At 43.9% G+C, this 23848-nt stretch overlaps 1 protein-coding gene across 2 annotated transcripts; it reads left to right on the top strand.

Annotated features, from left to right (window-relative positions):
• Positions 1-20235, top strand: LOC111065134 (homeotic protein ocelliless). Of its 2 annotated transcripts, none has more exons than XM_022353135.2 (4): positions 1-708; positions 8554-8946; positions 11374-11528; positions 18829-20235. In XM_022353135.2, exons 2-4 carry the CDS (start codon positions 8775-8777, stop codon positions 20161-20163), a joined length of 1662 nt encoding a protein of 553 aa, XP_022208827.2. In that variant the 5' UTR covers positions 1-708; positions 8554-8774; the 3' UTR covers positions 20164-20235. The 2 variants fall into 2 exon arrangements, with proteins under 2 accessions (XP_022208827.2, XP_022208826.2); XM_022353134.2 differs by having other exon boundaries at positions 4-708; positions 8554-8955.
• Positions 20236-23848: the final 3613 nt, after the last annotated feature.

Genomic DNA, 23848 nt, shown 5'->3' on the forward strand with positions numbered 1-23848 from the left:
TCACGAAAATCAGTTTCAAAGATACATTCGTGCCGCTCGGGTTGTCAGTGCGTTCGTCGCTCGCTCACACACACCGTCTCTCTCTCGTTCAGCGTTCCGTTCCACTGAGGCACCGCACCGTTCACCATTCACCGTTCACCGTTAGTTTTCGCCGCGCTTTTGCCTCTCTCGCCGTGCGTAGCGGCAGCAGCAGCAAGCAGCAACAACAACAAAAGGTTCGCCGTCGCCAAAACAAACAAACAAACAAAAAAAGAGAAGCCACAAAATAACATTTCATTCTACCAAACGAAAGTGCGTGAAACACAACAAAAGATCCCAGATCCCAGATCCCAGATACAAGATACAAGATACTTCTTCAACAACAGCAACAGCAAACAACCCAAAAGATATATACAACTGCAACCGTTAGCCGATCGATCGATCGTTCAGTTCGTTTCAGCATATCGTGTGTGTATCGTGTGTCACCCCCCACCCCGTGTCCTGTGTGTAGGATATGTTTTTTTATGGTGTAACCAGTGCCTCCTCAAACCTCAAACAATAAACAACTGCAGCCATATAAACCCGAATATACCGCAAAGTATCTGGATCCTAAATTGGAATATACATACATACATACATATATAATACGATCCGATCCAAACGATCCAAACGATCCATACGATTCGCCTGCGATCGATCAGTGATCGTTTTGTTTGTGTTTTTTTTTCGGTGAGTGTTCTATATCTGTCTCCTCCATAACGGGAGGCAAATGTATACCCCATATAATCCATGAAACTGAACTCTCACGGAACGCGGAATGCGGCAAGAATGAAGCAAGGATTATATTACCTAGGATTAACATGATTCTATCGATATACAATATTCTACATACATATATGAATACATAGCCCTAAGTAGTCAGTCAGTCAGTCAGTCAGGGGCCTAAAGCCATGGGACATCTCCAAATCAGAATCAAATCTTTAAGCTATACATTTTTGTATCTAGCTGATATCTATAGTAGATATATTCAACTCTTTGATGATCCATAACTTTGATTCTGACAAAATGAACTCTTTATTCCACTGAAAGACATTTTTCACTATGACCATCTTTTATGTTCCATCACTAGCCATACTTTTGGCACAGTATCCTTGCAATTACGATCTTTTAAATCTCACTAAATGGTTGCACTAGTCTCCAGTGCTAGCCCTAGTGCTGCTTCAATGGGATCCCCAAGCAATTAGAACTAAAAAAAACCCATAGATGTCTCGCGTCTTGACCTTTCCACGCTTCTGCTGTTGAAGTTCTTCTCACAGGAAATTCCACCTATGACTAATATTGAAATCATAATGTGAGAAAATGCAAGACCAAAGCGGCATCCAAGTCTCTGAAATCTGAATCTGAATCTGAAATTCGTTATGATTTTCATAATTTTAATGGGCATATTAAGGCCGCCTCCCTTGGCCGTTAATTAGGCAAAACATTCGAATATAACGAATATATATATGCGTATGAGCATAAGTCTACTACAACAATCAGACCCTAAAAGAGGGGTCTAATATTAGATACAATAGAGGTAGCAAGCAGCAGCCGCAGAAGCAGCAGCATCGATGGACCGATGGACCGCGATGGGAGCGACGGGCGCGGACCCGTTCAGGTCACATTATTCACACATATTTTGTGCCCCCAGTATCTGCCCCTCTGTTGTTGTTGCTGCTGCTGCTGCTGCTGCTGAGTCTTTCTCTAATTTCAAAGCGGCGGCTATAAATTAAAATATCTGAATAAAACGTTGACTCCTCTTCCATCTGTTCTTCTGTATTATTAATTTGCATACAGATACACACATACATATGTATGTGTATGTACGCTGTCTGTCTGCTATGTAGAAGAAACACACACACAAAATTAATATGCAAGTTCATTTTTTGTGGGCTGTGGAAGTGGAGTTCTGAACAGAGGGTTCTCTATGGATCTCCGGATCTCTTCTGGACTCGCTGTTCGCACCCACGCAACTGCCGTGAGGCGGCGACTCCTAGGCTTATAGTAGATCACAATCCTCCCTCCCCCCAATCCCAATGCCAATTTCGATCAACTTCATTTCATTCACAACATCCGCCTGAGGAGAGAATTGAAAGAAGTCTTTGGAGCCGCAGAGAGATCGCGTCGCGACACCTCTGATAGCTTATCTATCCCTCATATCCCCACAGCCAGGCCAGCGACACGAACTGCGAACCGCAAACGGAACGGAACCGAACCGAACCGAACGGCTTCCATTGTGGGCACCCATAGCACGCCCCAGTCTTCACACAGTCGTCAGACTCCCACACACAACACTCACCTCACTGGCAACCTACCTGATCGGGTTTTACTCTTTTTTTTTTTTTGGATTTTTGTATTTGTTGTTGTTGTATTTTTGGTCGTCATCTTTTGTCAATCTTTTGCCTTGCCTCGCCTTGCCTTAAGTGAGGTTTTCGTTTCGTTGCGTTTCTTATAGACACGTATAGATACGTATGGATTGGAGTCTCGTTTCATTTCATTTCATTTGGTTTGGTTTTGGTTTGGTTTGGTTTTTTTTTCTTCTTGATTTTTGTACCCAATTATTTGTATTATTAATTTTTATCTCTCTTCACTCTTTGCTCATTACGTGTACGCGTACGCGTACGCGTAGTTGTTGCTTCTCAAATTTCGTTGACAAAGCCATTTAAATAGAAATCACTCAGACACTCAGACACACCACACACCACCGAGATGTGATGCCTGATGGCTGATGCCTGATGCCTGATGCCTGGTTCCATTTCCATTTCCAGTTTCATTTCATATCAAGATCACATTGACAATGCGTCAAATAATAAGGTTTTTCTGTGTTGTTGTGACCAGTCTACACAGTCGACCACCGATCACCGATCGCCGAGAGCTCTTTACTCTATTAGTCTATTATTTGATTTATTTCTGTTGCTGTTTGGGGCTCTCTGTTTTTTTTTTCTTTTTCTTTCTTTCTGTTTCTATTTCTGTGTGTTTCAATGATGCAATCATTTGTACAACACTCTGAAGGCGAAACACTCTGTGCTGGCTGGTCTGGCCTGGCAATTCATTCAATTTTTTCCATTTGAATTTATTGTATCTGTGAATGGAATTGGGCGGAACGGAGAAAGACAAGTGGTGTAATACCCGCCAAACATTTCTTGAATTAGAAACAATTTTATGGTACATTTATTCGGAGCCCAGGCTCCAGCTCAAGTCAGCGATCACTCTGCAGATAGGAGCCATGAATGGAGCAAAAGAAAGTGAATTTCGGTTGTGGATTAACGATGATAAAATATCAAAGATACGAGCATATCCAAGATACAAGTATATCCCAGAATTAGAAGTAGTTTAATGAATATTCCACTCGAATCACACAGCCCATAGCAAATTCTTAATTGGTCGAGGAAATTATTAATTTCTCTAATTTATTTTGCAATTAAAAATATCCATGCACTGGCAAATAAAAAAAAAATAAGTGTAGAAAAAGCCTTTTGGGGCACATTCAATTCACTGGATCTTTTGCATCTTTTGGGGTTCCATGTGGCAACTTCCATGCAAATTTATTCCCCTCTTTTTGCATGCGGTCGGACTGTCTCTCTCTCTCTCTTTCGTTTAATTGCCATGCAAATAGGCAATGGAAAATCGGTTGGTTTCCCAATCCCAATCGCAATCGCAATCACTTTGATTGAGCAATCTCCTGCTAGCATCTATTAATCACTGGCAAACGCTGCTCAAGTGTCAATTTGATTAAGTAAATAATAAATAATTTGCCATGAGATAAGCACAAATTCCCCATAAAAAAAACTAATTAAAAAATCTACCAACCGTATGCCGTACGGATGGAAATAAACTTGTCGCCCAGCAGCAGCAGCAGCAGCAGCAGCAGCAGATACGAAATACCGAGATACATGTGCAAGTATCTACGAGTAGTGTCAGTTGATTTCTAGGCCATATATATGTTTTTAATGCGTCTTAAACTTGTCAAATCTTCACACTTTTTCAATTATTTGGCACGTTGCTTAATTAAACTTCAGGCAACGTCAACGTCAAAGTCAGTAGCTGGAATCCACATCAACATCAACATCACCATCACCATCACCATCACATCGTCGTGATCCTCGCAGTAGCAACAGCAGCAGCAGCAGCAGCAGCAAGGTTGCAATTTTCACCGCAACAACAACATACAAAATAAATATAATTTTATGCGAAAATTGCAAATTTAAATGTCAAAATGCATTTGCGTAGAAATGGTCTCCCCATACCCATCCCCATTCCCATCCTCCTCCACTCCATTCCATTCCATTCCGAGAGAGCTCCATTCCCATTACCTGTTTTTCGGGACGTGACTGCTTTTGCTTTGCTGCTGCTGTTGCTGTTGCTGCCTCATTCTTTGTTGCATTTATTAAGTTGCATTATTTTCAGACAGAGACAGAGACAGAGCCACAAAAAGGCAGACAGACAGACAGACAGACGTAGAGACATACAGACAGACAGGCTTATTATGCTAGACCAGAGTCCGTATCGTATCTCAACTATGAAGTTGGTCCCCGAATGGTAGTCTGCAGTCTGCAGTCTGGCAGTTCCTTCTACCATTTACGTGTACGAGTATATTCCATATTCCAGTAGCTGTGGCTCAATGTAAATGAGCCTGAGAAATGCATTTTTCATCCGTTTCATGCCCCGCTCTCTCCCCCCCCCTTGTCGGCCATAACGCGAATATCAGGCTTACACTCAACAGCAAAGAACGCCATAGAAGAGTTGAGTGAGAAGTGTTTGAAACGCCCAAAAACTGACCAAATATAATGGCCATGAATAATTTATAGAGAAATTAAAAATTAGAAAATATAAATGGAATTTCTTCAATCCAGGGACATCTTTAAGTCCTCGATTTGAGTAACTGGTTACGGTTGTGATTCTGTTCGTTTCCAAAGCAGTTTACACATAGTTCTTCCGAGTTTCATTTATTTATTTTCTGACTAAGATTCGCTTGATATTCAGTAGCCTGTTTAGTGTCTCAATGTTGATAGAAGCAGCCGAAAACCTTGCTAAAGAAATCTGCTCTTTCAATCCATTTAGCTAGGAACTAAGCCTCAAGGCAAAGCTTTGAGCTTTCTTCGTGGATGGAAGGATGGATGGGAAAAACCAAACCTTTGCTGTTGAGTGTAAAATATGTGCAATGTGCCCGGGCATATTAAGTTGTTATAGAGCTTGTTAAGGCAACTAATAGCTCCGACTACAACAACCACAGAGCCCGTGAGCCACTGAGCCACGGTGCTGCTCAGTGGCTGTATGTAGCTACCGCAACAGTCAGAGCCACAGTCAGAGCCACAGTCAGAGCCACAGTCATAGCCACAGTCGGAGCCACACAGCGCATAAGAGCCACAGCCGAACCGACTGACAGGTTAGCACTCCTGACAGCTGCACACACAGTGGCCGGCCCCAAAGTTGATCTCTCGTGACTGACTAACAGAGTTATAAGCGTACCCACTCCGTACCATATAACAGATACTATACTACATATATTAGTCAGGCGACACACGGGGAGAGGGGGAAATAAATACAGCCAAATGTTATGCAAAGTGTGCGGGGGGAGAGACGGTATGGTACCATTAATCATCCGAAATTCGTATGGTTCGAATGGAGATGAAATCTTCCCATGGCCCAAATGAACAGTAGCCAAGTGGCTAGCGATTTCTTTTCTCTCTTCTCTTCTGTCTTCTGGCTAAGACTTTCCCAGGGCCAGCCAGCATCAGCATCAGCATCAGAAACAAAAACACTACCGTTCTTCAGAGAGTGTTTCGATGTGCGGGTCGGAACCAACGATCCATCGATCCATCGATCCAGTGATCTCTTACGCTTACGGTAGCTGCCATCTTCAATTTGGAGCTGGATTTCTTGGCTCTTTATTTCTGTGTGTGTGTGGTGTGTGATGTGTGGTGTGTGATGTGTTTGATGTTTTGTTTTGTTTCCCTCGCGGCTGTTTACCTTCAAAACTCTGGTGCACAAATATTATTTTGACCGTAATTACGTGAGTATCGCGGCAGGAAAACATACATAGTACTGATGTACGATCAAATCGAAGAAGAGTCGTGCCCGGAAACTGAAACCGAAAGTGATCCGATCCACGGTCCACGGTCCACAGTAGAAGAATCATCATCATCGTCCGAAATTGCCGAAAATGCCGAATATATTATGAAAGTGTTCGGGAGGGGGGTGGGAGTCTTCTTGTACGTGATATATATCCAGTTCAAATGATTTTGTCCCGCCTCGTTTCGGCGGCGGCGGCGGCGGCGGTCCCCCTAGGAGACCAACCCATCACAATGGATCAGCCAGCGGGGCCTTCCTTCTTCTTTCTTCTTTACTTTTTGCTCTTTTTGCCATTTACCATGATTTTTCATAATCAGCGAGGGAGCGAGACACAAAGCCACACACAAAGAGCGAGCGAGAGGCCATCGCCAGCGGCAAATTACTAGAAAATCACGTAGAGCTCCGTAGAGCTCCGTAGAGCCCCGTAGAGCCCCGATCTCCCATCTCCCGTTTTTGAGTCGCAGTTTCCAATCCACACAACAACAAAAACAAAATGTGACACATTTCTGGGGCTCCGACAATTTTCGGTTTTGACAGATGCTGAGAGTTCGACGAGAGTTCTTTTCTTTTTCTTTGCTTTGGTTTGGTTTGGTTTGGTTTCGTTTTAGTTTTGTTTCTGGTAGTTTTTGTTAATGATTTCTATGGGAACTTAAAGTTCCCAAAATAAGAAACAGAAAATCTTCGAAAATATAAGACAATTAAAAATACATATGTTTGAGCCACATTTGGAAGGGGGGTGCAATGGATCACAGAATAGAATTGATTCGAGTTTAGAATACGAGTATAGTTAGGATCTAGTTAATGTAATGCAGCAGGTATAATTAGCACGATTAAATACATAAATTAAATGGAAAAGTATGTGTTTGCTTAGTCAGCAATTAAACAATTAATTTTTGATTTGATTGCGTGCCATTTAATCGATCATTTATCGATAACAGGCCCTGCTTAAGGCTATGCTAACGGTAACTGCTCGCTGATGCAGCCAGCAGCATCTCTCGCTCTCTCTCTCTCTCTCTCTCTCCCTCTCTGTGTGGCTCTCTGCCTGAATTGAAGACAGATGCGTTATTAATTTGCGTGTGCGCGTGAGCATGTAATTTGGGCAACAGGACTGTCTGTCCGTCCGTCCGTCCTTTCGGGGGGTATCGGGTGCTATATCAGGGTCGAGGTTTTGGTTTTGGTTTTGGTTTTGGTTTCTCTGCTTTTTTTTGTCTCTCTGGAGTGGAGTGGTTTTTGCGGGCTGCACATTTCATCCTTCATGCGAGATTCAGTCAGCCATGAAAGCGACATGACAAAACAAAACAAATTTTACACAGCACCACAATGCGATGTGTGGTGCATCCAAGGGATACAACACATACATATGTATATACATATATACGCATCGATCTGCCCCCCTGTCTCTGTCTCTGTCCCACTTTCGCCCGTTTCGTACTCCGTTTAGGGAAGTGACAAATAGTTTTGGGTGATTTTTGGGTTTTCAATTTCCCAAAACAAAAGGCAAAACGTTCCACAGAGAAAGAGAGAGGAGGTGAGTTGAGGTGAGGTGTTCGTGCTAATTCCGCAATTGCTTTTGCCCCTCTTAACCCCCGGACCTATTGGTGTGTTCTCCCTTTCTCCTTCTCCTTCTCCTTCTCTCGGATAGTGCTAATTTTTTTCGCACGAAAAGAGAGAGAGAGAGTGAGCGAGAGAAGAAAGCCCAGACAAAAGAGTTTTAATCCAGGCTCTGGGCTCCTGGGCTCCTGGGCTGCTGCTGGGCTCTCTCTTTCTCTCTGCCGCTCTTAAGCCATGCCTTGTCCATGGCCCATTGCCCATTGTCCTGTCCTGTCATGTGTGTGTGTTTGTGTGTGTGGCGGATCAGCAGATCCCAGTTACAGTCTATTGAGCCGTAGTACCAGTTTTAGTAAGTGTCTGAAATAATCCTGCGGCTAAGCGCAGATCAAAGATCTTAAACCGCAAGGATAAGCCGACGAAGGAACTTCGTCTTGAAGTTCGGCTCGTCGGTCGTTTTTGCGGGCGTTCTCGTTGGGTAATCTTCGAAAACGCGGAGATTAGAAGTTTTTACATAATAGGGCGGCAAACCTCAGGGATTAGGCCACCACGACACAGACAGATACAGAGATACAGAGCGACAGAGGAGAGACAGAGATAGAGTTCACTTTGGTTTTGGTTTCTCTTTATAAGTCTCCGCTCTGCTCTCAACCGATCTTAGAGTGTAATTGGAACTCGTGGCAAGAGCTTAACCCATAAGCAAACAACCAAACAACCAAACACTTATCGGGCAGAGTCGAATATTGTCCAAGATATTTTCCCAGTTTCCCCCCAAAAGATAATTCATAAATACTGTGAGTAAATATAATATCGATCCCATATCTGTGGGGTGCAAGTAATGAGCGGTTTTTGGCTAGAGCTATCATTCAGCAGAGTATATCTACGATTCTCACTTCATTCTTTTGTTTTTTGCAGATACATTCAAGCAACCATTGGCCGGCGACTGAGGATCGAGGATTGAGGATCCCCATCGCACTTTGGCAGGATTCCGGTAATAGGAAGGAGCACGAGGAGTTTCATACACCGTGAGCGTCTCTTAGATCGGTCTCAAGATTGATTTCGGGGAGATAGCGGCAGCACGTGGCGAGCGGACACACAACAGCTTCAACGTGGCGCTGCACTCAACAGAAGCCCTGATGGCGGCGGGTTTCCTCAAATCTGGTGATTTGGGCCCCCATCCGCACAGCTATGGCGGCCCGCATCCGCATCATTCGGTGCCGCACGGACCACTGCCGCCGGGCATGCCGATGCCATCTTTGGGTCCCTTCGGCCTCCCACATGGTCTCGAGGCCGTTGGGTTCTCCCAAGGTATGTGGGGTAAATATCGAACTCTACAATTTTGGTATAACAAACAAAAAACAAAAAATCCTCTTGCTAAAATTTAAATGTGCTGAAAGTTCTCTGCAGTTCTCTGCAGTACCCAAAAGATACATCTCTATATTGTATCTTTGGGCAGACGCTGCCGCTGCCACTGCCACTGCCGCTGCCACTGCCAATGCCTTTCAATGTCAGTTCGCATCGATATTGCATCATTATCAGGTTAAATTGTCAAAATGAATAATGAGGCAGAGTCTGCAACTCCGTCGCAGTCTCCGTCTCCGTCTCCATCTCCATCTCCATCTCCAGAGGCTTTCTGCTTTTCGACTGTTTTTATCTGTTTGAAGTTCCAGTTTTTCGTTTCGCTTCGCTTCGTTTCGTTCGGTTTCTCATTCGGTGACGCTGCAAATGACACAACACAAAAACAAACCTGACAAAAATCACAAAAAATTGGCTACAAAACGCCAACAAAAGACTCAACTCTGCTGTCTGTCCCCAAACCCCAGACCCAAAACATACCAAAAAATACAAATACAACAAAAAGCCCCAAAGAAAAATGGAAAAAAATTACCAAAAATATTTCATACTTCGTAATCAATTTTTTTTCTTCTTTTTTGTTTTTTTGTATTGCGGGGCGAGTATTTTCTTTATGGTTTTTCCTTTTATGTGTTTTTGTTGTTTCATAAGCAGAGTAATTGACAGAATTTTAACTTGTTATATAACATTTTGATTGGAGCTAAAGATATTGTATGATGGAAGAGAAGAGTTGGCCCACAAAGCGGAAAAAAGAGATTGCAGAAAGCAGAAAGGGAGAGGCCTCCGATGAAAGCAAGCAAGGGAAACAAATGAAAGCAAAGAACGTATTCCAGATGCAAATTATACTAGTATATGGAATAATACAAATAATAAGATATTTTCAAAGAAATTGATTCATAAGTTTCTACTTAAAAATTCCGTTGAAAAATTGCGTTGAAAAATATCTGAAATATCATGAATTCCATGGACTAAAAGCCCACAAACTATTGGCAACTATCAAAGTTATTAAAATGAAAGAAAATATCTAGGAATGATTTCTGATCATTACAGTAGATCTACAGTCGAATTGAAGCGGGTTTGAATTAGTTTAGGCCACAAAAAGTATTCCAAAATGCTTGATAGTCTAGCCCTGAGCAAAACGAAACTATGAGACCTTCCAGGAAACATCATAAATTGGCCAAAAATAAACAACACTCCATAAAAGGCATCAAAAAACAAATAAAAAATACAAATAAAAAACTGAGCAAACAGCCAGAAATGTTTATAGGTGGAGTTAATTAAACGACACGACAAGATCACAGATCTTTCTCTCTCGCTCTCCGCCAAGGTAAAAATTATGAAAATAAATGTATAAAAATCTGCTAAAAAAAATAAACAACAAATTGCAATTAATTGTAAACCAAAAAAAAGAAAAATGAAATTTAAAAAAAAGGGGCTACGGCAACCATTTTGAAAGCGAAAACAGCAACAACAAACAGCAAACAGCAAAAGAAACGAAATGTGGCAGCTGCAAAATGGAATAAAGTGAAGGCAGGCGCAGGCAGGAATTGAAGTTGAAGTTTTTTATTCAATTTATAAATTCATGACCAAAATGACTAACTCATTAATTTTTGATAGGGATACAAAGTGCGAGAGAGAGAGAGGGAGAGGGAGAGGGCGAGAGTGTGTGGCACGAGGGAGAGGCACAATAGCAGGGGTGTATTTCCAGTGGCTAGAGGAGGCTGATAAGGCGGCAGGAGGCAGGAGACGGAGACCCAAGCCAAAGTCGAGTCGAAGTTGCAGAGTGAAAGAGAGAGAAAGCGAGAGCGAGTCAGAGAGGCTGACAAAGCAAACAATGCTGCGGCTTAGCACACACACACACACACACACACACCAATACATACACGTATATGTTCATGTGGCACACACACACACACACACACTCTGATATATAGCAGAATTTTTGGGGCGGCTGCTGTTGCTGCTGCTGTTGCTGCTGCACGAGGGTTGGTTCTTTCATTTCTTTTTCTCCGCTTTCGCTTCGCCTCGCTCCTTTCCCCCGTGTTCCATCATGTTCCGTTCCGCTTAGGGGTTGGCTCTGCTCTGCTCTGCTCTCGCTGTGTGGCTGTGTGTCGCACATTTTCGGGGGTTGCTACTACCCAAAAAAACCAACCAAAAGAAGAAAAAAACAACAACAACTAAAACCAGTCCGCAAAAATAACGGTTAACCACCGCACAAAATATTACTGGGAAAAGTTTTGGTACGTGCCACGCTGCGTATACTCGATGTGGCAACTAGAAAAAACAGACTTTCAGCACATTTGGTTTTTAGACATTATCTTTGCCAGTGAACCTGACTAATACATGCCATACTTTTTTGCTTATCTTGCCCCCTTTATTCAGGTGTGAACACAAGAAAACAGCGTCGGGAGCGCACAACATTCACACGCGCCCAACTGGACGTCTTGGAGGCGCTGTTCGGCAAGACCCGATATCCGGATATATTCATGCGCGAAGAGGTGGCTCTCAAAATAAATCTGCCCGAGTCACGTGTACAGGTAAGAGTCTGGGATTGCCATAAACTCCCTATGAAAGAGACATATATTTAATGCACAAATTCGGATACCTACAAATATTATCAGGGGTACTTTAGTGAGCCTCGATTTATTTCTTATGCTTCTTTTGCTCCGTAAATGTTCAGTAATACAGGCAATTGCATTGCCCTATCCTTATCCCCTCAATGAACACATTTTCATGGCGCGTATCCCTTGTGCTCCTCCGACCCCAAAGACAAACAAACAACCTGCCAACTGGTTTTGGTTTTATCTTACACTCAGTTAACCCGCACATGTGTGAGCTTTGGCAAACAGATGGGCGGGCGAGTGCGAAAAACACTTGTATAGTTGGTGCCGGAAATTCGGTTTAATTAGGCAAAGAAATGCCCCGCCCTGCCGCGCCCTGCTCTGGCTGGAAAAGTGCCCGGAAAAGTCCAAAAAGAAATCCATAAAATAAACAAATTACAAACAGCAGCTAAACCGGGGGAAACAGATTGCCAGTGAATCTGTTTCTATGATGATACTGGTCTGGGTCTGGGTCTGGGATTGGATTGGATTCGGTTGGGCTGTTGGATTGTCGGGGGGGTTTCTTCGGTTCACATATGGAGCGAACAGATTTGATGACTTTCAATGCAAATAGAGGCCGGCGGATATTTCGGCATTCGGTATATTTGTTCCCTCCACCCCCCGCCCAGCACGCTGAAAATGAGATATATTCCGCGTTTATTTGCCAAGGGAATTTGGGGTATGACAAGTCACCCCTCCAAGGCAGGATACACACAGGATACACAACAAAAAGATGCGACAGCAGAACGGAGCAGTGCGAAGCGTATCGGAGGTTTGCACAACGCATTAGTCGAGCATAATTTGCGCTAATTTTTACCGTCAACCAACTGCTGCCCTGCCCTGCCCTGGCCTGCCCTGCCCTGTCTGCTGCCTCTTGATGATGATGCTGATGATGCTGATGACACAGGAGTTGTACAACTCAATTTGTTTAGGGATCTCTTTCTACCATTCAGTATGTGTGTGTGTGTGTGTGTGTGTTTGTTTAGGTGCCGTCGTGCCCATGTCCAATGATCGGGCCTAAACAAACAGAGGATCGGGGCCAGCTAGCGCCGTTGGCCACGAACAACTGCCAAATGGCCCAAGCGACAAAACGATCAAACAGAGACATCATCTACGGCTTCCGGCTGCTGCTGCTGCTGCTGACAAAAAAAAACTGTCATCTCTCTCCACGTAATGTCCTGGATAAACAAGCCAACGATCGATGCAAGCGACACAATATCGAATATTGCAATCGGAAGCAGAGTGGAAGGCATTGATCTATCGATTTGTTTGCTTTGCTTTCGTTTCGTTTGCTTTGCTTTGCTTTTGTGCACAATGTAATTTAAGGACGTGACATTGCATTGGCAGAGGAAGGAGAAGCAGAAGGAGGAGGAGAAGCAGAAGGAGGAGGAGAAGGAGAAGGAGAAGGAGGGCTTGGGGCAGGAAATAAGTGAGAGAAGAAGCAGCTTTAGTCAGCAGAAGAACTCACGCTAGAAGCTGCAGATAATGTCACAGAATAGAGCCAGCGATCGCGTCATGCAGCATTGCCCCTCGGTTGGTGTGTACTTATTCCGCTCAAAGGCAGGACTAGAGAGAGAAATGGAGGAATGGAAAAGCTCTGTCTGCGGTAGAATCCCAAGTAGTAAAAAGCCGAAGACGATATGCTTGGGGCAGCAAGAAGAAAATGCAGCAACAGCAAAACAGAAGACGTAGAACAAGCAGGGCAACTGACGGACGGATTGTGTGTGGCATGCATGTGCTTTGGTGTGTGTGTGTGTTTGTGGCAGCAACAGACAGAACAACAGAGGAAGCCCCTGCAGTGGTCGTTTCGGGTCGAAGTGAAAATCGACACGTACCGTGCCCTGCTGCTGCAGCAAGGACAACTTGCATATGTCCAATGTCCAATGTTCTTGTTGGTGTTTTTCCCTGTCCCCCCATCCATCCATCCATCCATCCATCCACTGGTCACCGATGCCCCGACGTTTTTTACACAATTGATTCCCGTAATGCACACCACACACGTCTGTTCCGTCTGTTCCGCCTGTCCGAATGGGGGATTCCATGGGTAAGGAATGTACAATTTGTATAGATTTTCCATATGTGTTGTCTGCACTGTTGCTTGCTGGACTTTTTCCTGTTTTCTCGGGGCTTGCGTTGGATGTACATATGTATGTACATACACATTACAGTGGCACAAAAGTACAGTGTGAATATAGTTCAAATATAGAGAAAACTTTAGCAGAAAAGCAAGAACGCGACATGCAGGCAGCACTCATCGGTTGCTGAGAGAGATTTATCGTGTGTGGCGTCCAATGGAATAATACTTTTGTGTGCCACTGTGTGCCACTGTGCATGGCGTCTGCCACACTGCCACTGACGCAACATGCCAATGCATTCACGTATCAGATTACAGCACGAAACTAGGAAAAACCGTACAAAGCCACGAATGGAAATGCCAAAAAGCGCCACACAAACAGACGGAAAGGAAATGGAAATGGAAATGTAAATGTAAAAGGAGAGAGCACAGCGCACAGCGCACAGCGCAGTGAGAAAAGCGAACACGATTCGTTTGCATGTTCGCTACAAGGCGTCTGGCTTGGGTGTTTGTGGGGCTTGTGGGGCTTGGCAGGAAGCCAAGCAACTCAATTAGCAAAAAACTAGACTGTTTCTGTAAGTTGAAGAAGTGGAGCAGAGCAGGGCAGAGCAGCGTAGAGCAGCGCAGATACTCGTATACCCATGCAGAATATCTGTATAGCCCATAGCCAAAGAATCCAAAGGGATATTCTCAACAAAAGATAGAGCAGAATCTTCTTAAAGATCAAAGATGCATGGAGAGAAAAACCCCACAAATATTGGCAGCTGAAATTGAGAGCTCTCAATGTTGTTTGTGGGGCTTCTTCGATAGTAGAAAGAAGTCATAAAAATCTCTAAGCCATAACTATAGTAGATACATACATACATATGTATGTACATACGAATATATTGTATGGGGTGTGGTGTGTGGGGGTCGCCTCATTAGTTTTTGTTATGAAAGGGTCACCTTCAAAGGATTTTCCAGAGGCAAACAAAAAACAAAACTCATAAATAATCATTACCAAAAGAAGGAAGAGAGAGAGAGAGAGCAGAGCAGAGCAGAGAGAGGCAAGGAAGGAAAATGTCTGAATCAGAAAAAAAAATCAAAAACAGAATCAAACGAATTCCCGCAACGAAATCAGTGCCCAAGAATCATCGTCAGGAGTCATAATCAGGGAGTCGGTCGTTGGTCGTGGTCGAGGGGGGCTTAAGGTCTGGTAAATATTAATTGAATGATAGGCATCTTTATGGCCCAGTAGCTGCTGCTGCTGCTGTTGCTGCTGCCCTGCCCCTGGGGGTGGCATGTGGCATGCTCCTAAGTGAGAGGGCGTTGATTGCAACCAATACAAATAACGTAATAATTTTACGGGCAGCTTATCTGCACCAGAACAGAGCAAACATTTACGCCCAAAAATGTTTTCATTCGCCCCGAAAAACGAGGAGTGTCAGCGAGTGAGAGAGGGGTAGGAACAGGAACGGGAACGGGAATGGGAACGGGAACGTGGATGGCTGCCATTGCTGCTGCTGCTGGCAATCATAAATCACATGCAAACCAGAGAAGAGCAAGGGGACGGGAACGGGGACGGGCAATAGGAATGGTAGCCCGGATGGCATGGGTTGCGATGGAATGGAATGGGATGGGGGGCAGGGGCACCCTTATGTCGGCCCTCCTTTGCCTCTCTCCCTCCCATTGTCACCTCGCCACGGTATTTTGAGCCTCGTTTTTCAGCTGTTCGATTTCCCCGTCGGGGGTTGCAATCGAGTGAATCGCTAGAAAGAGACTAAAAGAAAGACAGAGAGAGAGAGAGAGAGGGAGAGAGGGACAGGGAGAGGGAGTTAAACTTTGTCAACTCTTTTTCACATTTTCCCTTTCTCCCTGTTTTTAGTTTTCCAAAAGAACGACAAAAAAAAAAAAACTCTCTGCTTCGTTTCCACTTTTTGTTGTATTTCGTGTAAAAGGATTTGTCTCGTTCGCTGCTGCCTCGCCGCTCATGATACGCAATGCACTAGGATATAAATTCATATGGCATAGAGGGAGCGGTGGAGAGGGGGAAGGCAGAGTGTCGCTGGAAGAGAGGGGGAACAGTATCATGGTTGGGGTGGGGGTTCGGTTTTAGGTAGGACAAACTTTTTGTATAGAAACGGTCCAACGGCAACGTCGTGCACGCAGCTCACACAGATGTTTTATAAAATTAATTTTCCCATTGCGGATTAACAATTTCCACTCTTTTCCTTAACCCCTCACACCCTGCTCTGCTCCTGTAAGGGCACACATATGAATGAAGTGCGATAGAGAGAGAGCCAGAGAGAGAGAGAGAGAGAGCCAGATAGAGATTTATGCAAACCGTGCGCATAATTTTCCATTTTCCCATTAAACATTTTTCCCCCATTTGTTTAATGCAATATCCAGTTGCACGTTCAGCATTTTAAAATATACAGAAGTTCCTAGGAAAAGTCATCACAGAATCAAACAGTAATTTAGAGCCAAAGGATCAAGCTTTCAATTGCATTCAAAATTAGATTACTTATTCCAGGACATATGCAGAGCAGCAAAATTCTACTTACACTTGCCCCCTTCCATGGGGGAAACACTTTTCCACACTTGTTTGGAGGAATTCAAGGAATTTGCTTGCTCGGGAATATAATTACAGTGCAGTGCAGAGTGTAAAATATATAAGCACATAAACTGGAAAATACTGCCGCTTAATATTTGCATTTAATACAAGTAATTGCATAAAATTCATACAGTCAAAATAATATAATTTCAGTAGCTTCAAGTGGTATAAATTCGTCAAACTGTTTTCAATAAATAAGCATCAATAGTTCAGTGGCAAAACAAATAAAGATCGGGCCATAGTTTCATGAATAATCTGCAAATTATAAATAAATAAAAAGAAGATAACTCGAATATATTTACATATTTTTGTCTCTTATAAATCGAATTCATCTCGTTGCCGCCGTAAATCCGTGCTCATCCTCCTCCATTCAATCGAATGAATCAATTTTGAAAGCTATTCAACCAAACTCCCCTCAAACGCCACTTCCTTTCCCTTTCCCTTCCCCTTCCACTGGCCCTTTACCCACCCCCCCACCGATTACAAATCAGGTAAAACCGCAAACGAGCCAACAATTTAAACAGAAAAAAAATAAAAAAAAGTTCTTTGAAGTTCTCTCTCCAAACATTTCGCTGCTTTTTTTGAATGATTTGATTTTGTTCTTGTTTGAAGTTCATTAGAAGGACAAATCGAATCGGATTCGTTGCGTTTCGTTTCTGTGTCGATTAATCATTGGAAATCATGGGAAAATGTTGTATAAATTTTTCTGCTAAAATTTGCAAAAAATTCCCAAGCTTAGTTTTATCAATATTATTATGGAACTTCCATGCCATCCGCATCCGCTCGCCTCTCTGCTCGCAGTTCATTAAACGATATCAAACGATTATTCGGTGGGGAATCTCAGCGAGGAGGAGCGCAATGGGACCAAGCGAAGCGCAAAGGAGCAGAGGCAGAGGCTGAAGCAGAAGCTGGAGGATGTCCCGTTTCAAAGTCAATTCACAAAAGGAGATTTTACAAATTCAAAATTGAATTGAAAATTGAAATTGAATTTTCAACAGGGGACCGGGACCGGGACCGGGACCTGGACTGGGTCCCTTCCTCGCTCTCTCTCCGTCTCTCCCTCTTGTCCTTTGCTGACAAATAATGAAATTTGATACGCCTTGTTTAATGCTCTTTTTTTTGGTGTTGCGTGTGTGTGTGTGCCTCAAGTGGGGGTGTGTGGCACGGCACACACAGCAATGAAACGCTCGAGTGGCCACAGCCGCCGCGTGGCAAGTGTTAACTTTGGCCCGAGGCGGGGGTCGGTCCCCCTCCTGCCAACTGCCAGAGACCGTGAGAGAGAGAGGAGGGGAGGAGGAGTGACAGTGGGAGTTCGGTAATAAATTCTGCTGTTTACCAAAGCACAAGCCATTAGCAAGCAACACCAACCCCAAATAATGTGACAGCTAGCAGGCGCCGGTCGAACTTTTAGATACTCTTACCCGAAAAAGGTGACCTCAAACGATGTGATTCAATTTAGCATATCCTTCGGAGCTACAAGCGACCTTTCTTGATGCCAACAAATAAAGTAATTCGAAGATGCCCAAATGCAATTCTTAAGCCTAAAGAAAGTTCCCTTGCTGCCCTTGGCATCTGCGATCTGATGGCTGATGGCTGATGGCTGCCAAAGTGCAGCTGTAGCCCTGAATATCCTCGCTCTGTTAAGGGTATGCGCCAACAAAAATCACTGAAATAACATTTTCCAATGCTGCAAAGGGGGCGGACATCATCGACTTCAAACTTCGGTTGCGTTTGCCTTGGTTTTTGGTTTTGGTTTGAGTTGGAGATTGAAGCTTGGAGTTGGAGTTGGAGTTGAACGGTTAGATGGCTCGTGCATCTCTTTCGCTCTCTTTTGTGGGGATGGATCTCATCTGTAGCTGTAGATGTAGCTGTAGCTGTAGCCCAGGGGCGGGGACTGTTGGCTGGCTGGCTGGCTGGCTGGCTGGCTGGCTGTGTGCACTTAGCGGATTGTTTGCAGCCCCTTAAGCATAACAAACAAGGCTAAGTGAATTCCTCTCGCTCGAGTATCCCGCTTTATGGGCTGTTTATTGTTCTCTCTTTTTCCTGCAGATGGAGAGTGAGTGAGTGAGTGAGAGAGAGAGAGAGAGAGGGGTTGTGGGAGTGACAATATAATCGAGTCAATTTTTTGGGATTGCTGCCGCCGCCGGCGGCTGTTGATGTAACTTTTCCTCTCTTTCATCCGGCGGGGGCAGCGCGTGACTTTTTGCACTTGTTGTGGGTTGTGTGGGCTGTGTGGGCTGTGTGCCAGCCACCCCCCTCCCCCTCCTTTTATATATAATTTATTCATTGCCCGTCCGGAAAACTAATTGATGTGGGAAAATTGCAGCCGCTTGCCACTTGTCCACAACACAAACACAAACACAGAGAAGGCAAACACTTGAGGCACGGTCACGGGGCACTTGTGGCAGGGATACGCACGCTCCATGGGCAAAAACTATGCAAAATTCAATTAAAAATCTTTACAGATTTTCCACATATTTTAAGGCGCTAATTTTCATAGGGAAAACTGCCCCCAAACACGCGCAAGAAAGCCCAAAACTAAATCCACTTTTTTTGCCACTCTTTTGCAGGTTTGGTTCAAGAATCGCCGCGCCAAGTGCCGCCAGCAGTTGCAGCAGCAGCAGCAGTCGAACAGTTTGAGCAGCTCCAAGAACGCCAGCGGCGGCGGCGGGGCAGGCAGCGGCAGCTGCAGCGGCTCCAGCAACAGCCGCAGTGGCGGCGGCAGCGGCAGTGGTGGCAACAACAACAGCGGCGGCGGCGGCAAGTCCGGCGGTCAGAAGCAGAGCCAAAGCCAAAGCGGCGGCGGCGGTGGCAGCAGCAGCTCTGCAGCGGCAGCGGCCAGTGCAGCGGCAGCCGTGGCGGCGGCTCAGTCGATCAAGACGCATCACAGTTCCTTCCTGAGTGCCGCTGCTGCGGCAGCTGCTGGAGGATCGGGCGGTGGCAACAACAATGGCAACAACAACAGCAGCGGCAACAACAACAACAACAGCAACAATAACGGCGGCGGATCGACGCCGAACAGCAGCAGCAGCAGCACCGGCGGCAGCAACTCCCACAGCCACAGCCACAGCCACGCCCATCTATCCGCAGCAGCAGCAGCGGCCGCCCTGAACGTGACGGCGGCGCACCAGAACTCCTCGCCCTTGCTCCCCACCCCGGCCACCTCCGTCAGCCCCGTGAGCATCGTCTGCAAGAAGGAGCACGGCCTGACGGGCGGCTACGGTGGCGGCGGCGGCGGCGGCGGAGGAGGCGGCGTTGGCTCCTCTGGCGGTGGCGGTGGCCTCAATCTCGGCGTGGGAGTGGGCGGCGGCGGCGGTGTTGGTGTCGGCGGCGTCGGTGTGGGTGTGGGTGTGGGCGTGTCCGGGGATGTGCTCCGCTCGCCATACGATCAGCTGAAGGATGCCGGCGGCGACATTGGCGCCGGGGTGCATCACCATCACAGCATCTATGGCTCGGCGGCGGGCAGCAATCCCCGACTGCTGCAGCCGGGCGGCAACATTACGCCGATGGACAGCAGCAGCAGCATCACCACCCCCTCACCGCCGATCACCCCCATGTCGCCGCAGTCGGCGGCAGCGGCCGCACATGCCGCGCAATCGGCCCAGTCCGCCCACCACTCGGCCCACTCGGCCTACATGTCCAACCACGACTCGTACAACTTCTGGCACAACCAGTACCAGCAGTACCCGAACAACTACGCCCAGGCGCCCAGCTACTACTCCCAGATGGAGTACTTCAGCAACCAGAACCAGGTCAACTACAACATGGGTCACTCGGGCTACACGGCCTCCAACTTCGGCCTCTCGCCGTCGCCCTCGTTCACCGGCACTGTGTCCGCCCAGGCCTTCTCGCAGAACAGCCTCGACTACATGTCGCCCCAGGATAAGTACGCGAATATGGTGTAGAATCTACTCTTCCAGTACTGCGGCAGCAGCAGCACGACAAGCAACACGGGGAGTGCTGCAAGTGGCAGTGGCACGGGGAGTGGATGTGGCAGTGGCAGTGGCAGTGGAAGTGCTGCAAGTGGCAGTAGCAGCGGACGCTCGCCACAATTGCAAATGGAGCAGCAGCAGCAGCAGCAGCAACATCAACAGCAGCCACATAATTTGCAGCTGCAGCTGCAGGAGGATCAGGAGTCACATTTGGGGGGTCACTCCTTTGTCTAAAGGATCCTTCCACATACATATCTACACACACACACACACACACACTCAAACACTCCCCTCCTCACCACCTCCCTCTCTCTCACTATCTATCTTAAATATATATTTCAAATAATATTTTTTTTTTTGTAGTTAATAAAAGTGTTTTTTTTTTCTAAATATAAATACGAGCATAATTATATATATAAATAAAATCACATAGATCCATGTATAGAAAGACAGCGGATGCAGGAGTGTTATCCCGATACATCCGATACATATAGAGGGTACACATATACATACATACATACATACATATATATATATCTAGCCTAAGCCGCCAGGATCAACGAAGAAAATGAGTGATACAAAGTAAAAACAAAACATAACAAACAAAACAAACAAAACAAAACACAAAACGAAAAGAAAAGAAAGACAAACAAACACATTTGTTAATAATCGAAGAGTTTGCCCGCGGGATCTCAGACGATTCGGGGATGGGGGAGATGCAATACGTGTGTGTAGTTGGAGGACCCGGATGCCCCATTCCTCCACCCCCCCTATACAGTAGCAGAAGCAGAAAGAGCAGAGGCCGAGCAGCAAGATTCCACAAGAAATCAAATCACCAAACCAAGTGCCAGAACACACTATAAATTCTGGCGGTGTGTGTTGAGGGAAGGGAGGGAAAGTGAAAGTAAGAAATGGAAATGGAAATGGAAATACATAGATCAGCTCTCATATCATAATATTTAACCCTTAATTCCAAGTTTCAAGTTCTTTAAATAACGAAAAACAAAAAAGGAAAAACAAAAACAAAAACGAAAACGAAATATAAGAAGTTTCAAGTTCAAATCATCATTTTGTCGTCTTTACATAATAAAAACAAATAATGAAAAAAAAAAAAAAAAAAACAAAACAAAAGATAGTTCTACATATATGTACAATATACGGTTATATATGGATACATGTATAGTATATACGGGGGAATAACCGAACCTAAAGCAGCTATAAAGAAAACACGAAAAACGAATTAACATTTCAGACTTCAAAAGCATATAAGACACACGACACAACACGAGACGAGACGAGACACATGAGACATTTAGTATTTAGTACATAAGTGAGATCTGAATGCGATGAATGCGATCAGTGGATCAATGGATCAATGGATCAATGGATCAATGAAATGGATCGAGAACAGAAACCATTTATTGATTTAAATATAGGAAATTTTATTGCAAATAAAAACACTCACACACACACAAGCCACAATCCAAAAGCGAATTCAAATGACAAGAGTAAATATTTATAAAATTATTTAAAGAAACATAACTCTAAAAAACCCTAAAACAAATATTTAAAAAAAAAATGTACAAAAAAACCTAAAACTCTTGAAAATTATATATATATATATACTATTGAGTGTATGATATATATATTTACAAATATATATATATATATACTGTATGTGTGTGTACATGTTCTCCATAAAATATGATATATATATATTAAAGAAAAAAATGAAAAACTTTTGTAATATTTAAACAAGCAAAAACACACACAACACACACAGCACACACAACACACACACACACTCACACAACACAAAAGTTAGTTCAATGTGGAGGTTTTTTCATACATTTTTTTGTTTAGTTTTAATTTCAATTGAATTGTAATTTAAGCTTAAAGATTTGTTTAAAAAACACACACACAAAACACACACACCTAAGCCTACACACACACACACATGCATATGCAAAAGGAAAAATCGAAGAAAGTTTAGCATTTAATTCACTTACAAATTAAGGACATTTTTTTTCCGCGGGTTAAATATTTTAAGCTAACGAAAAACAAAACATGAAAACAAACAAAACCGAAAATAAAAACTAATAATAAAAACTGAATCAAAAAACAAGTAAAGGTGGAAAAGAAATGTAAACACGAAAATTAGTTGATAATATTTAAGAGCGGATCTATATACAACCGATCCCGATATATATATATATATATATATATATATATATATATATACACATATATATATTATACATAATTATATGCTAAAGTTTAAGCAAACTGGTTAATTCTTTTTTTTTTTTAATTATAAAAACCGAAAGAAAAACTAAAATAATTGTAAAAAGTTCACAAAAATATGATCAGATGAATAATATATATATAAAGAAAAAAAAAAGGCGGTGATTATTCTTTTTATTTATTTGAAAGCTTCTACAGGTTTCGAGTGTCTACAGAATTCTACGAGTATTCTATAAGTTCTGCAGCAAAATCTTCTGCAGCAAAGGATATCATTATAGTGGATTGAATAATCAGTAAAGTTCTCTCTTAACAAAAGCAGTACAAAGGATAAATTAAAAGCAAAACAAAACACAAATTCAGAGATGTGAAAGTTGTGCTCTAAGAACTGACACAACTACTGAAGTTGTGGCAAGAAATACACACTTAAAAAATATATAATTAATTCTCAGGTGTAGCGTTCTGTGGGAGGAATCCTTGATGTATCATCTCTAGAGGAAAGTACGCCTCTAAAGTGAAGTATTTTAAGGCCGAGCATTGCCCATTCTCTAGAGCAAAAACTTTGAAGAAATAACATTAAAAAGTGTAGAATATTTCGGAGATTTAGTGAATGGAATTTGCCATAATCCTCGCCCCAAAAACTCATGGTGTGTTTGTGTGTTTGTTTGTATTTGCTACCCGGATACACACCTGATTGGATGGATGGGTATAAATTACTCAAGTTTGGTGTGGTGTGTGGTGTGTGGTTTGTCGGGCTTCGGCTTAAAAGATCCTTGGAATTTGGCTCAGTAAATAACCTGATCGTCAGCAGCTACCAAAATATACCCCAAATAAAAAAAAAACCTTCTGTGGTAGCATCGTTGCCGTCGTCTCTTTTCTCTACTACACCTTGTTTGTGTATTTATTGGCATTCGTTGGGGCACGCGTCCGCGTCTGCCTCTGTGGCTTTGCGGCTTTGTCGAGTGAGTCGCGTCGCGTCGAGTTGAGTTGAGTCTCTCTGATCCCAAAAGCCCTTCGACTTGGACCGTCTGTGCCTTGGAAACAATTGTTTAGGCGACTCTGACTCCCCGACAACGAAACGAATCGAATCGAGGCAGGGCAGGGCAGGGCAGGGCAGTGTCGAGTCAGCCATCAGCATCATAAGCCATTAATTCAGTTCATAAAAACATGCCACGCCCCAGCACAAAAGTGGCTTCTTATTCCACTCAAATACAAATACAAACACAATAGATGAAGGATATACTATGCATGCATGTATAGCCTTAACTTTAGAGGAGGTTAATCCCGACTACCGACCACCGGCTACAGCCCTTTCAATTATTATTATTATTTTCCATTAATTATGTTAATGAAAATGCTGGGAAATTCATTTGCCATTTGCCATTTGCGGCTAATTGTCGCACCAGGTGGCACGTGC

Source organism: Drosophila obscura, unplaced genomic scaffold (genome assembly GCF_018151105.1).
Source record: "Drosophila obscura isolate BZ-5 IFL unplaced genomic scaffold, ASM1815110v1 contig_73, whole genome shotgun sequence".
NCBI classification, from domain to species: Eukaryota; Metazoa; Arthropoda; class Insecta; order Diptera; family Drosophilidae; genus Drosophila; species Drosophila obscura.

Excerpts from the sequence above, each read along its gene's own strand:
- LOC111065134 (XM_022353134.2), top strand. The coding sequence starts at position 8,775 with ATGGCGGCGGGTTTCCTCAAATCTGGTGATTTGGGCCCCCATCCGCAC. Across the intron at positions 8,956-11,373 it reads GTTCTCCCAAGGTATGTGGG|GTGTGAACACAAGAAAACAG; the intron begins GTAAATATCGAA and ends CCCTTTATTCAG. Across the intron at positions 11,529-18,828 it reads TGCCCGAGTCACGTGTACAG|GTTTGGTTCAAGAATCGCCG; the intron begins GTAAGAGTCTGG and ends ACTCTTTTGCAG.